The 15,029-nt window shown below is 42.8% G+C and overlaps 2 protein-coding genes across 4 annotated transcripts in view; both read left to right on the forward strand.

Annotated features, from left to right (window-relative positions):
* AK9 (adenylate kinase 9) overlaps positions 1 to 987 on the forward strand; it is a 58,468-nt gene extending 57,481 nt beyond the window's left edge. For all 3 annotated transcript variants that reach the window (XM_031611286.2, XM_031611287.2, XM_031611285.2), the window contains one exon: positions 646 to 987. In XM_031611286.2, coding sequence (XP_031467146.2) covers positions 646 to 848 — 203 coding nt within the window. In that variant the 3' untranslated portion in view covers positions 849 to 987. The remainder of the gene's footprint in view (positions 1 to 645) is intronic.
* ZBTB24 (zinc finger and BTB domain containing 24) lies at positions 935 to 10,586 on the forward strand. Its single transcript, XM_090135897.1, has 7 exons — positions 935 to 1,099; positions 2,738 to 3,737; positions 4,154 to 4,321; positions 4,486 to 4,569; positions 5,129 to 5,212; positions 7,616 to 7,697; positions 8,563 to 10,586. Exons 1-7 carry the CDS (start codon positions 935 to 937, stop codon positions 9,197 to 9,199), a joined length of 2,220 nt encoding a protein of 739 aa, XP_089992023.1. The 3' UTR covers positions 9,200 to 10,586.
* Positions 10,587 to 15,029: the final 4,443 nt, after the last annotated feature.

Raw genomic sequence — 15,029 nt, forward strand, 5'->3', positions numbered from 1 at the left:
TTTAGGGCAGAGGTAAGAAATGAAAGAATTACTGTCCTCACTGCGAAAGAAGGTTTTGACATTTCCTTCCTCTTCTGAAATACCAGAGATATAGAGTCAGCTCTTGATTTTTTTATGGGCAAAATATTTAGGTCACAGATTAATTGAGCTAAGGATCCAGAAATTCCAAAGATGGTGGGGAACTCGCCTGGCTCTGTGCAAATGGATTAGTTTACACACAGAAATATGGCCATGCTACATTTGCTGAGCTGCCAGATGGCACTCAGGACGACTGTACGCAGTCCTGATTAACCCTTTTGCGGGATCGAAGGGTTTGGAAGGGATCTCTGGAGATGACTGAGCCCAGCCCTCTGCTAAAGCAGGTTCCCTACAGTGGGTCGCAGAGGAAAGCGTGCAGTCGGGTTTTGAACGTCTCCAGAGATGGAGACTCCGCAACCTCTTTGGGCAGCGTCCTCCAGCGCTCCATCACCCGCACAGCACAATTTTTTTTTCCTCACTTTCGTATGGAACTTCCCGTGTTCCACTTTGAAGGCAACAGCCGCGGCCTCCCGCACTGTTACCCGCACGATACACGGCTGCAGACTCAGTGCTGTCACTGCCCGTGCCACAGCCCCCAGGCTCACGCAGAACTCTCTGTTCCCGCAGCGTACAACGCCCGCAGCCCGGCGCACAGGAGACAGGCGTACCTCAGGCGGCTGGCGCGGCTCAGCGAGCACTGCGAGCTCATCCCCTACCTGGGGAGGGCGATGCCGCGCGAGTACACGGAGCCCGGGCACCGACCGCCCGGCTTTGACCTCAAGCTGCAGACCTTCCTGTCCCTGAAAGACGCCAGCCCAAGCTTTGTCTAGTTCGGACTGCGTTGTTTTGTTTTGTTTTTCGGCCGTCGCCTTTATTAACTCGCGGAGCGGGGCTGTAGGCCGCCGGGACAACTGTTATGCTTACAGCACCGCTAAGCTTAAAGCTGAAAATAAAACGTTTCCCCTCCGGGCGTGCCGCTATAACTCTCTCTGCGCCGACCCGCGCCCGAGGGCCCCGCGCTTGGGGCGGGCGCTGCCGCCGTCCTACGTCACGGCGCCGGAAGTGCGGCGGCGGCGGAGCGGTGAGTGCCGGCCCGGCGGCTTCGCGCCGGTCCTGAGCTCACGGGAGGAGCGGCCGGGCCCTGGCCTAGCGCGGAGCGGGCGCGGCGGTGACCCTGAGGCCGCTTCTCTTCCGCGGCGTGGGCCGTGGGTCCCGCTCCCCTTCGTGCCCCGCACGGGGTCTGCGGGCGTTGCTGGTGCCGGGAGGCGTGCGTCGGGCGCGGCGCTGCTGGCCGTGCGGCTGCCGCCCCGTGCTGGGTTAGCCTGCCTGAGAGCGGCGTTCCGCGACCGAACGCCGAAGTCCGTCCTTCCTTCCTGTGATCCCAGCCCACCGCATAGGTACCGCCCGAAGGGGGAGATTGTGAGGGTAGGGGATGTAGGGGTTAAGGAAAGGTTATTTAACACGAGGGTAGCCTGGCCAGACACCGGAGCATGCTACTAGAGGGTCGATTGGTGCCTGTGCAGTCCTGCTGTAACTTCTGGGCAGGTTGGGCTGTGTGGGCTTCTTGGGTCCCTTCCAGCTGTGCATGGGATTGTGCTTTGGCTCCGGCATGAGCTGTTCGGTGACTGGAGCTAAACACGCTTGTGAGCTGCTCTGCTCACCCTTAGGTGTCCTTTGTGCCTGCTGTGTGATGCTTCGTACAGCGGCCCTGCAGCTGGTCAGAGCTGCTGCCTTCACTGAGCACTTATAGGTGTTCATAGGCATATTTCTGTCTAAAATACAGAACCTGTAATTTCAAGTGGCATGTAGTTAAGCAGTTTCACTTTTGGCTCAGCTGACCCTCAGGAAATGCCCCATCCCTGGAGGCTTTCAAGGCCAGGCTGGATGTGGCTCTGGGCAGCCTGGTCTGCTGGTTGGCGACCCTGCACGTAGCAGGGGGTTGGAAACTAGATGATCATTGTGGTCCTTTTCAACCCAGGCCATTCTATGATTCTATGATCCTGTGATTCTAGCATGATTCTATGATCCTGTGATTCTAGCATGGGTCTTCCATTGTATTTTCATTTGGTGGATTCTTCTGAAATTGCTGGATCTTCATTATTTATTAAAGATAGATTAACAGTTAACGTTTGGCATACTCAGCCCTATTTTAGACAGAGATCTTAAAAAAACAAAAACAACAACAAAAAAAAAACCAACATCCATAAGGTGAAGCTTAGAAGGTGAGCATTCTGAAAGATCAGCTTTCAGGAGGGCACGAAGTTCTGCCAAACCAATGCTGGTAATGTTTTATTCGCGATCACAGGATTTCAGGGCAAAATAGGGCATGTGCAGCAATGTGGCTGTGGCTGACTTTTTGTTTGTTTGTTTGCTTCTGCTTAGGAGCTGCGAACAAAGAGTTCTTTTTGTTTTAGTTGTGAAAGAGGAGTTTTCAGAAGGGGTGGCTGTACAGTTCATGGTACATTAGAGCTAAACAGCTGAAACAGTTGGCTGTAACTCTGATCTAGGAAGAAGCTATCTGTAGTCATTTCTTAGGATTTTAAGACACTTCTGAAGAAGAAAATCTCTGCCAGCATTAGAGCTGACTTTATACAAACAGTTCAGAAGCTTCAGAATTGCTTCAGAAATTGTTGAACTCTCTTGACTAATGAACAAAATGATATTTGATGTCTTATAAGGCCGACTTCTAAGATTTGTTTAACTTATTCTGTTGTTGCAGGTGCCTCCTTGCATATACACAATAAAAATGGCAGAAATGTCTCCTGACCCTTCTGAGAAACTGGTTGTCATCCACTCCAAAACTCACAAACATACCATTCTAGCTAACTTTGAAGAACAAAGGAAGAAAGATTTTCTTTGTGACATTACTCTAATAGTGGAGAATGTGCAATTCAGAGCCCATAAAGCTTTGCTCGCTGCCAGCAGTGAATACTTTTCAATGATGTTTGTAGATGAGGGCGACATAGGGCAGTCGATTTACATGCTGGAAGGAATGGTTGCTGATGCTTTTGGAGCACTGCTGGAATTTATTTACACGGGTTATATCCATGCCACTGAGAAAAGCTCGGAACAGATTATAGCTACTGCACAGCTCCTGAAGGTGAACGACTTGCTGAGGGCCTACAATGAGTACCAGGCCAGCCGCAACCCTGGGGACACGCTGCCAATCCCTTCCAACAGCAGCACCTCTGTAGCACTTACTGCAGGCGACAAGAAAAGTGAAGAGCTGCCCAAGCGAAAACGGGGGCGACCGAGGAAGATCAATATTGTTCAAGAGGAAAAACCAGGAGCAAATTTTGCTGAAGATGTGCAGCTGAGGGAGAATAACTCCATGCAAAATAAGCAAAATTTTATGAAAAAAGACACGGCAGCAGAAGGAATAGTTGTCAGCGAACAGGATCCAGCAAGGAAAGATGCAGAAGAAACAGAACCTGCTGGTGGATCAGAAGCTGCTGCCAATCTGTCAGCTGAGAAAGATGAAAATTGTGATCCCAGGTCGGAAGGAATGCAGAGCACTCAGAGCCGTTACAGCAAACGTAGGCTAAGGAGGTCAATCAAACTAAAAGATTATAAACTTCTCGGTGAAGAGGACGAAAAAGGACTGGCAAAGAGAACAGATGGAAAAAGAAAACGTACGGGTTCTGAGGCTCGTTGTAAAGACTGTGGCAAAGTATTTAAATATAATCACTTTTTAGCTATTCATCAGAGAAGTCATACAGGTAAGTAGTAAGAGATTTGTGTCTTTCAGTAGAGGATTTAATGCTGTTGCAGCAAGTGAGCCACTTGTTGAAGTGTGGGCTGTTGTCTGTAGCAAGAGCTGCCCAGAAGAACGCACCAATCCACATTGTTGTGGTTTCTGAAACTCTCTGCTGTTTTATTCTTATCAAGAGACTTCATAGCCTTTACATCTTACTTTGATTGCAGTTCAGGTAATCGTTTCTCTGTTCAAACTTTGAGTAATATGGCAATGCTTAAATAATTTTTATTGCCATGTGAAGCTTTTCTCTTTCTTTTCATTCTCCTTATCACTTTTCAGAAGTCATTTTACGTAGATAGTAGATTGCAGTGAGTCTCACTATCAGCTTAGAATATTTAGTGAGAAGTAATGCATCTATGCTGACAAATCTGATTTTAGGAGAGCGCCCTTACAAGTGCAGTGAATGTGGCAAAGGCTTTTCTCAGAAGCACTCTCTTCAGGTCCATGAGCGGATGCACACGGGAGAGCGGCCATACACGTGTACTGTCTGCAATAAGGCTCTGACAACAAAGCATTCTCTTCTGGAACACATGAGCCTACATACAGGTAAATATTGCAAAGCTAACCCCCTCCTCTCCCTGCAAGAATATGCCTTTGTAGAAAAAGAAGTATTTCTGCCCTTTCTCATGTGTGCTGATTTTTTTTTTTTTTTTTCTTCTTATACTTACCTTAGATGTGGCTTGCATTTTAATAAGTGATTTTCTTCACAGGGCAAAAGTCTTTTACATGTGATCAGTGTGGGAAGTACTTCAGCCAAAAGAGACAGCTTAAGAGCCATTATCGAGTACACACAGGTATAACAAGCTTCAGTTTAAGAGCTGGCTGACTTTAAGAGTCGGTTTAAGAGTCTGTCTGATTTGTCCTTGTAAAGATCAACTAAGGCTGAATGTTCTTCTTCAGTGATATATATAGGCTTTGTTACCATGGTATGTGATATCTCAATATAACAATGAATAGGATTGAAAAAACAGAATAGTGAATAATAAATGGGATGTCTAAAAAGGTAGCTAATTGAGGAAGACCCTTCTGATGTTTAAAAATTGTGCTGTATTTACCATAAAACATCTTAGCCGTGCAGCCCATGTTGCATACATGCTGAGAGAGAAAGTATGTTTTGGGAGGGAAATAGTTCTCAGTTCCCTCTTCTACTATGCTAGGAACAAATAGAGAAATAGGGGCGTGTCATTCTGCTGGTTTGTATGACAAGACAGAGAAAAGGCAGTGAATCACCTTTTGTTTTATCTCCATATTATACCAAAGTGGTTATTTTACAGGAAAGTGCTTTAACAAAGATCACTGAAGAGATAATGGGGATCACTTATGCACTGACACTTTTTTTATTATTGCGACAAGGCCATTCATTGCCGGAATGCAACCAGTGTCATCGCAAATTCATGGATGCAGCTCAGTTAAAGAAACATCTAAGAACACATACAGGTAATAATGTCTGTTGTCGTATTGGTTTTGCTTTTTTTTTTTTTCCAGTTGAAATAACACAGACAAAACCATGCAAGGAACGCTTATTTCTCTGGGTAGAGCTTTGGCTGTGCTTGTGCATTATGTGCCTGTTTCAAATTAGGAGATAAGATATCAGGAGTTCATAATAAGCACAATTTATCTTGTGTTACAACAGCACAGAAGCGGTACCTGTTACAGGAAGGTCTTTTCTTCTTTTTTTTTTCCCTTAAAAAACCTACTGCAGAAGATGTCAATTAGTTTTCCTGTGATAAAATCATGGAGTGGGAACTTAGTTTATCTGGGTAGCCACGTGCAGCATTTGTTAGGCTAGACATAAGCTATGTAGTAACAGAAAGCGCACGTCCTGGAAGAGTATATGTCCCTCTACTCCAGTCTATGGGGGTGGATGCTTGTGGAAATGCTGCTGACTGTAAAAACAATCATTTCAGTTTACTGTTTTATTATGCTGCATTAAGCCAGATGCTGGCCACAGATTGGCTAGGAGGGATGAATTAATGCAAGTGACATCAAAAAATCTTCTAGGACTTTGAAAGCAAGGAACTTGAATGACTGGGAAACATCGAATAAAAGTGTTGATGTAACCTCTCATGATGACAAAGCATAAGATTCTTAAAATACTTTTCTTTGAAGAGTATGTGTATAAATGACTTGTATTTTTTTTTTTCTTTTAAAATGGCTGTAAACAGTGGCAATAGTTTCTCCCCAAAGCTGGATTCTTCTTACTTACATTACTTGTAGAGTGTATACAACATCAAATTGTGATAAGGTCAGAACTTGTGTTCTTGGTTGTTTTTTGTGTTTCCAGGCTTGTGTTTATTTGCATTACTTAAAAATACTGCATTTTCTCTTGAGGACAGCACAGTTCATTTTGACATAAGAGTATGCGATGCTGATAAATGTATAAATGGTAAATGATGTTCTATAAATGTAATGGGACATAAGCTTGGTGGTGGGAAAATAGAAGGGTTGTCATGGTAGCAAGGTGTGTTGCAAAGACATTATTTCACTGAATTCTACCAGAAACTGATTTGCAGTCGATATTCTTTCCAGAAAAGACAGGCCAGATGCCAATATTATCAATGCAGAAATATAAATTGATCTGTTCCATCTCAAAAGCAAGGAGTAAAATCCTAGGGAATCTGGAGGTCAGGTGTTAACATTGATATGACTGCTTTGGCTGCAGTTTTGTAGCATTGTGCATAATAAGAACACAGACAACTTAAGGAAGTTACTCCTCTTTTCATAGGAAAGTTGGTCAGCATCGCAGTTCTAAAAATCTGTGAATCTTCATTGGAAACTGACTATTGCACCATTCTGAGTTTCATTGTGCTTTGGTGGCATGGGTTACCATTGTAGTGATCCAGATTTTCCTAATTAGTCCTTTAAAGATGTTGCATGCAACAAAGAAAACTTGTGGTGCAAATTAGCTTTGGTTTTGCTGGGTAATATCTGTTTTCTTTTAAGCTTTTTGTCATTTAATTTGGTTACTCTGCTTCTACTCAGTTAGACACAAGAATTCCAACTGCAGTCAAAATAACAACAAAAACAATTTATTCAATCCAACATAAGTTATTTTTTTCTCCAGCTGTGTTAGATAAATAGCATGACTTGGATTGGAAGAAACCTTTAAACATGGTCTAGTTCCAACCCCAGTGCCAAGGGAAGGGACAGGGGTCATGTTCCCAGGGCGTTGCAGGTCTAGGATGAAGTCTTACAAGTCAACTGACTTGGTAAGATAATGGATTCACTTCAGGTTTGGAAGTATGGGCTTACTGATAGGCATGGTGCTCCACGTGAGCTTGGTGCTGTCTGCTAGTTTAGGGGCAGCGTTATTCAAGATTCTGTGTTCTATGTGGACCATCTGCAGGCACCTGCATCTGTCTTGGTACGTTTTTTGTTGCCCTGAGGGCTCGGATCACCTGGTTGTCTATCTTCAAAGAGGAGAAATATCAGAGATGCACCTTTAACGTTTTATACCCTTATAAATGAGGTATATGAGGGTATACCCTTACTAACGACTTCAGTTTCGGGTATCCATACTGTCCACTGGCAGAAGCATGATCATTTGTCTGTACATGCTTAATAACTTTGTACAATGAAATGTCATAGACTCGTAGAACATCCTGAGCTGGAAGGGACTTGCAAATTTCATCGAGTCCAACTCTGGGCTCCACACAGGACAAACCAATATTCAAACCTTATGTCTGAGAACATTGTCCAAATGCTCCTTGAACTCCAGCAGCTTGGGGCCATGCCCACTGCCCTGGGCAGCCTGTTCTATGCCACCACTTCTCTGGAAAAGAACCTTTCAAATGTTTTTAAGTACTAAATGAGAACTGATGTCATGTTTCTTTTTGATAGGTGAGAAGCCTTTCACTTGTGAAATTTGTGGCAAGTCATTCACAGCTAAAAGTTCTCTTCAGACTCACATTAGAATTCACAGGTAAATTATGTCTAATTTTTATTACGTTTTTTAAAAATATGATTTCTATTCTCATACCTGTATTAGTGCTTGTTCAGTTACAGAGCATTCCAAGTCTTGTTTGCATTTTGAATGGATGATTAAAGACTGACACTTTTGTTTAATCTACTAGTAGAAAGTGTTGTGCTATTCAACACTAGGGTGCTAAGATGTTGAAGGTATTTCTTTTGTGCATTGTGTCTGTTTAATGATGATGCACTTACTGCTGTGTTATTTATACAAAACTTTGTACTGTAAATATTTAACAGCAGAATAGCAGCCATAGCATATCAAGATTATTGGAGCATTTTCCTGTTTTCTTGTAGTCTGTCACGTTTTTTACTACTTAGGATGTTAGCATGGGTAAAAGCTGTATTACATAAAGGCTTTTCCAGTGTGAAATGATTGGAGAACTGCTGTGAGCCTTATGTAAAAGAAAATATTTCCAGTATAATTTATTGTCCATTTGAGACAGGCACAGCAATTTAGGAGTTCGAGATTTCCTTTAATTTTAAAGCTAATGCTGTTAATAAACATTTTATGGTAGTGCTTACAATTGTGCAAGTGAGTTGCATCCTTGTCAAGATCCAGTAGCAGTTTGTACCTCTGGTATTAGGACAAAAGGGAAATTTTGTTCTTTCTGTAGCAAATGAAAGCATTGTGCAGTTCATGATTTTGAACAGAGATAGTCAAGAGAAAGTCAAACAGAGAACATTTGATATGACTATTCTTATGTGTTTATGATGCAGCAAAAGAAAATAATCATTTCAGTTTCTTATTCTGTATTAAGCTGCATAAAGCAGCACTTGAAAGCACATATTTTCATATCAAGTATGTTCTTTTGCAGGGGAGAAAAGCCGTATTCTTGTGGGATATGTGGAAAATCTTTCTCTGATTCCAGTGCTAAGAGAAGACACTGCATCTTGCACACAGGCAAAAAGCCTTTTTCTTGCCCAGAATGTAGTTTGCAGTTTGCTCGTCTGGACAACCTAAAGTCTCACTTGAAAATTCACAGCAAGGAGAAACAGTTTCAAGAAGCCAGCACTGCTCCGAGCACCAACACTAATTCAGAGGAAGTGAGAAATATTCTTCAGCTGCAGCAGTATCAACTTGCCACCTCTGGAGGGCAGGAAATTCAACTGCTGGTTGCAGATGCAGTGCATAATATAAACTTCATGCCTAGTCATAATCAAGGCATTAGTATTGTTGCTGCAGAAAGTGCCCCAAATATGGCAACAGGGCAGGCTACTAACCTCACGCTGCTTGCTCAGCCACCACAGCAGTTGCAAAACTTGTTGCTTTCAGCTCAGCAGGAGCAAGTGGAACAAATCCAAAATATCAGTGTGATGGCAAACCAAATAGAGACTGCTCAGCCTGAACAAATGCACGTCATCACCCTTTCCAAGGAAGCGCTAGAACATCTCCATGCTCATCAAGGGCAAAATGGAGAAATTCATTTAGCAGGATCTTCCCATCCAGATTAGCACATGCAGGAATGAAGTCAGTCGTCTCACTCTAGTCAAGATACAGTTCCTTCTCACTGAATTAGTGAAGAATAGAATTAAAATGTACATATTTCTGAATCCTGCCAGGAGTCCGTGTCAGTAAATAAGTCTGCTCATGAGCATCTGTATGGGAACTGTTGAGTCATGGCCTGAACCACTGATTAATCACCTGAGACAAGGACTGGATCAGCTGTTGGAGCACAGGTGAAGGCAGTTCAGCTGTGTGACCAAAATGGGGAAGCCTGGTTCCACCCCTCCTAGACCCCATCTAAGGGCTGACTAACACTTTTCTGTGGCATAATCTTATCTGAACATGCCTTGGTGATTTTTGGTGGGCGACTTTCCATTTTCTTGACCTTATTTATTTTAGACTTTTTATTGTTATCAGTTGGTATTTCTCCACCATTTAGTCCACGCCTCACTAGCAATTGAAGCTTTTTTTTTTTCTCTGCGTCGCACAAATCCATGGCTCCTGAGCAGCTACTTGGCCCCTTATTTGCATTTCCGTGTGACGTTTCAGGGAATTGTACCTTGCTGGCTGAAAAACAGTGTTAAGATGTCTGCTGATCAGAAACTACAACTTCTCTGATGGAGTCAACAGTACCTGAATTACCGTCAAGCTTAAGATAATGACTACTATTTGCAAAGATAATGCCTTATATCTTACGTCTAGTGATTCTTTGCAAGTTAATGTATAACTTTCTCTGTGACCATCCCCTTAAGTGCATTTTGATTTACTGTATACCAAATTTGGTTTGAGTTGAAATTATTTAAGCCTTTGGTTCTGAGTTGTCCTTTCTGTTTATGGTACTCTCTAAGAGTTTTGCTCCTCAGAAATGCTTCAACCATTGCACTTGAATGGTGGCAGTGCAGTGCAGTGGTTATTCTGGACAGCTGAACAGCCCGCATTCTGTTAATTCCACCACTAGCTTGCTGTGTGACAGTGAGCAAGGCAGTTGACCTCTGTGCCTTAGTTTCCTATCTATGAGGTGGGGTAATGTTGGTGCACCCTGCCAAGCACTTTGAAGAGCTCTTGATGTGGAAGGCACTGTCTACTGAAGTGCGGAATTCTCTTCCTGACAGGCCTCAGTCTAAGCTTAGGAGTTTCTATTTAGAGTGTTATTTTTTTGTACTTTTGAGAGCAGAATGTAATGTTACTTTTAATATATGTTCAAGCTGGTAATTGTTCATGTCCCCATAAAAACAGTGAATAGAATAACTTCAGAGCATAATGAGCTATATGAACGGGGCATATAGCGTTAAAATTGTACGGCTATTTTTGTTGGCTAGATTAGATGTGTACAGATTGTTTTTAATGACTGCTGACCAAAAGAGATTTGACAACTTAATAAAATGCCATATCAGAGTTTTTGCTTTGCATCCAGGTTCAGCTACTGAGAACATCTCAGTGTACTAATGTAAAATCCAGATAAAGACTCCACTGCTACTTAAAGCAACATTCTCAGTCCTCTCTTTGGTTTTGAAATGTTGTGATTTACATTGACATCGCTTTTACAAATGAAAAATCTAAAAATTGGAGGATTACCAGGTAAAAACAAAACAAATTTATTGTGTGCTTGGTATGTGAGGGTGCTGGGCTTGTTCAGTCTGGAGAAGAGAAGGCTCTTGGAGAACTCACTGCAGCCTTCCATACTTGAAAGGTGCTTCTAAACAGGAGGGAGACCGGCGTTCTGCATGGTCTGATAGAACAAGATGAAATGGTTGTAAATTAAAAGAGGGGAGACTTAGATAAGATACTAGGAGCAAATTCTTTACTCAGAGGGTGGTGAGGCACTGGCACAGGCTGAACAGAGAAGTTGTGGGTGCGCTATCCCTGGAGGTGCTCAAGGCCAGGTTGGATGGTACCCTGAGCAGCTGAGCTGGAAGGTGATAACCAGCCCGTGGTACAGGGCTGGAACTTTAATGGTCTTTAAAGATCCATTTCTATCCAAGCCTCTAGACGATTGTGTTTCTCTATATGACTGACCAGAGGCACTTGTGCTGACCAGTTTATAAATGACAAAACGAGCTAGAGTGGAAGGGACTTCCAGAGTCTATCTAGTCTATCATCCTGCTCAGTTTTGAACGTTTCCAAGGATGAGATCCACAACCTTTCTAGGCTGCTAGTTCCAGTGCTCATAGTGGAAGAAAAAGGTTTGTTATGTTTAACTGGAATTCCCCATGTTCTGCTTTGTGTCTGCTGCCTCTTGTCCTATTACTACACCTCTAAGAAGCGTCTGACTCTGTCTTCTCCATGACTTCCATTTGGGCTGCTGAAGACAGCAGTAAGGTCCTCTCAAAGCATTTTCCTAAGAGTTGAACAAACCCAGCTGCTGCTTTTTAGTCACCTTAGTGGCCTGCTACTCTCAGTCCAGTTGTCAGTGCATCCTACAGCAGAATTCTAGTTGGGGTTTTCACCTTATTTTTTCCCCCTTTCGGAACAGAGAAATGTAGTCTGTATGTTTTCTGTCACTAAAGAGAAGCAGCAATTGAGATAAATATTTCTGGTGGTTTCATACTAACAACTTTGATTTTTACCTACAGTGCAGATAATCTGAAATACTGTAGAATGTAACCACAAATACTGTCTTGTCGTAATTTTGCAGGAGCAGTCACACAGGGATTGCTAGGTGCTTTTTTTGTCTACAGTTAAAACAAGTGTTGGGTTTGGAATTCTCTTACCCTTTTTTTTTCTACCAAATTACTCAACAAGCAGTGTAGGAATGAGCCTCTCTGAACAACACAGCAGCAGCTAATCTTTCACTCCGCATTGCTTAAGCTGTCAGCACATGTTTTAGCTTGCACTTGAGAAATTATAAGCTCACATGGCTTCTCATACCACAAACACTTCTTTCTGACACCATTTGCTTCATTTGTAGTGAATGCATTTCTGTTAACACTGAAAATAAATCTCTGTCCTTTGTGTGCATTTTTAAGGCTACGACTGAAGCCTAAAAAATTGCTTTGAGTTTTAAAACCAACCCGCAGCTTTGCTTTTCAGTCCAGCTGTCAATAATGTCACTAAGAACTGCTTAGCAAAAAATGTGTGCCCTTAAAACTGTGCTTCAGAGCAGCTCTCTTTAGCGCCTTTACTCCTTAGCTAATAAACACCTTAGCTTCTCATTTCCATGCACAGGATAATCTTAGCACATCCATCCCATTGCTTACAATATTAAAATGAGATTAGGATTTTGGACTTAAATGCAGGAAAATAGGTAACTACTGAAAGATCCGTTTCTGTGAGCAATTAACAGAGTGTTATGTTGAGGCTGCTACATTTGTGAGTGACCCAGCGCATGTGACCTCTAAAGTGATTTTACTATTCTTTCAAATGCTAGTTTATGAAAAACTGCCTTTTTTTTTTTTTTTTTTTCTGAAGATCTTGGCAGATTCCCCAAGTGAAAGTTTAAACAAATTCCCATGGGGTTCCCACTGTGCTGAAGTGTTGCTTGGCTATTGTGTGTTCTTACTCTCCTTCCTAATTATATTTATGCTGGAGCTGTAAATGACACTCAACCTCAGCAATCTAAAGTTCAAAAGGGTATGCAGTTCTGCATCCAGGAGCTGAGATGCTCTCTCTGTGTGCCATCTGTTTTTGACAGATGAATATGAGAACGTTCATACAAGCTGTGAAAGCAAATTAGGAAAAGCTTCATCTTCGCAGGTTGGTTTTGTAGGGTTTTCTTTGTTTTTTTTTAGTTTGTTTTTGTACTTGTTTTATGTTCTCCTTGGTGCTGAGAGGGACTACCAGGGGAGGGATTTTACAGCAGTGCAAGAAGAGCTGTCCACTACCTTATGGGAAGCTCTTGTAAACTGAATGTTTATGTTCAGGCTGAAGCTGGGGATGTTGAGCCTGGCATCGATCTTGCCAGTTGTTCAGGAAAGAGGCTGGCTTGCTACCTGCAGTAAAACTATTTCTTTCCAATTCTCCTCCTTTTGGAGGTCCTCTTCAAGACTGGGGAAGGAACTAGTGATGCTGTACTTCCCACAGCTGTGGTGTCAGGACCTCTTTCATCCATGCTTCAGGAGATTGAGGAGGCTGCTTCTGCCAGACTTGCAGTTCTATTAGCTATGGGAGTCCTACACAATTCATCCCTTTTCAGCTCTTCCATAAAAAGATGGTAAACAATGAATGTTTTTTTTCAACAGGTTGCTTTTCAACAGACCACTGCTCGTCTCTGGCCCAGGCAATTCTTCCCAATGGAAAAAAAACATCCAGGCATATTCTAAGTGAACCAGTATCTTCAGCATCTCACTGTAGTATGCTTGCCACTATTTCCTGGCTAGTATGTTAATCCCACCAAACTGAAATTACTTTTGGAGTAGGTTCATTCCTAGAGGGCACTGCTTCTGGCAGAGTACAGCTGGGTCCTCCCCATTCTTGAAGGTCACCATGTTGTTTGCTTTGACTGTTGGCTGGTAACAGCTGCATTTCCTCCACACAGTATTTACTTGACAGCAGCTGGTACGAAGCAGCAGTGGTTGCTTTCCTTCACAGCATACCCTGTTGTGGTTCAGCAGCTCCAGCAGAGGAGCTGTGCAGAATTTCCTCCCCACCTATTTGCTGTGAAGCTCTTTGGTATTTGTGTCTTCAGCAAGTGTTACTCTTTCCCCAGCAGCTGGGCGCTGCTGCTGTCATTGGGCTGCCTTACTGCTACTGGGTGCCCCCTTCCAGTTCTCCTGCCAGCACATCTTCATTTCAGCCTGGAGAATAGAAGGCTGAGAGGTGACTTGATAGAGGCCTTTCAGTATCTAAAGGGGAGCTACAGGAAAGAAGGGGAAAGACTCTTTAGCAGGGTCTGTGGTAATAGGACGAGGAGACATGGCTTCAAGCTCAAAGAGAGTAGATTTAGGTTAGATTTAAGGAAGAAATCTTTTACAGTGAGGGTGGTGAGGCACTGGAACAAGTTGCCCAGAAATGTGGTTGATGCCCCATCCTTGGGAACATTCAAGGCAAGGCTGGATCAGGCCTTGAACAATCTGACTTAGTTGTGCATGTCCCTATTCATTGCAGGGGAGCTGGACTAAATGATCTTTAAAGGTCCCTTCCAACTCTAGGGATTCCATGATTCTATGTGGCAGTTCTCACTCAGTGTTGTGGACAAATCCCATTTGCCTCTCTCAGTGTCTCCTCAATGCTGTCTTGGACTGCTGCAGTGGCAGCAGGCACAGCTGGTAAAAACATCTTGGAAGAGTGAGCCCTCAGAACCAGGAAGGAAAGCTTGGGCTTGTGTGTCAGGGCATGTGTACACATTTCAAAGATCTCCGTGTTTACAAGAACGTCAGCTGCACGGTGTGTGAAAGGATCATCTTTTCAATGTACTGTACACTGCTTGCACCTGCCACGCTCTCCCTCACTGTAATCCTCACTCTCAAGCAAGTGCAGAGCTGTGTGAGCAAACTGCTCCATGAGCTTTTAGCTCCCACAAGCCATTCGCGGCCATTAAAGTACTGTCACTAAGCTTCCAAAACAGTGTCATATATATTTATATATTTATTTATATATTTAATTTACATATGTATATATATATATATAAAAGAAAAAGGAGTAGGAATCAGTCTTATCTATGTATGGAATTAAATTTCAGGAACAGTGAATGTAAATTTAAGCACACTTCAGAAATAATGGCATCAATTTTTTGTTTCAAAATAATATGAACCAAAGTTGATTGCTTTGGTTTTAATTTTTATGTTTTGTAGTGCAACAAGGAGGAAAGAGACATTTAAAAAGCCCAAACTTCAGTATGTGTATCAAGGTAAATGCAGAGAATAATGAAGACCAAAGAGAATATCTTCTGAAGTGTATCTT

The sequence above is a fragment of the Phasianus colchicus genome, chromosome 2 (genome assembly GCF_987193195.1).
Source record: "Phasianus colchicus chromosome 2, bPhaCol1.hap1.1, whole genome shotgun sequence".
Taxonomy (NCBI): Eukaryota; Metazoa; Chordata; class Aves; order Galliformes; family Phasianidae; genus Phasianus; species Phasianus colchicus.

Coding starts and splice junctions, on each gene's coding strand:
- ZBTB24 (XM_090135897.1), top strand. CDS start 935: ATGCTTACAGCACCGCTAAGCTTAAAGCTGAAAATAAAACGTTTCCCC. Junction 3,738..4,153: donor TCATCAGAGAAGTCATACAG/GTAAGTAGTAAG, acceptor ATCTGATTTTAG/GAGAGCGCCCTTACAAGTGC. Junction 7,698..8,562: donor ACTCACATTAGAATTCACAG/GTAAATTATGTC, acceptor GTTCTTTTGCAG/GGGAGAAAAGCCGTATTCTT.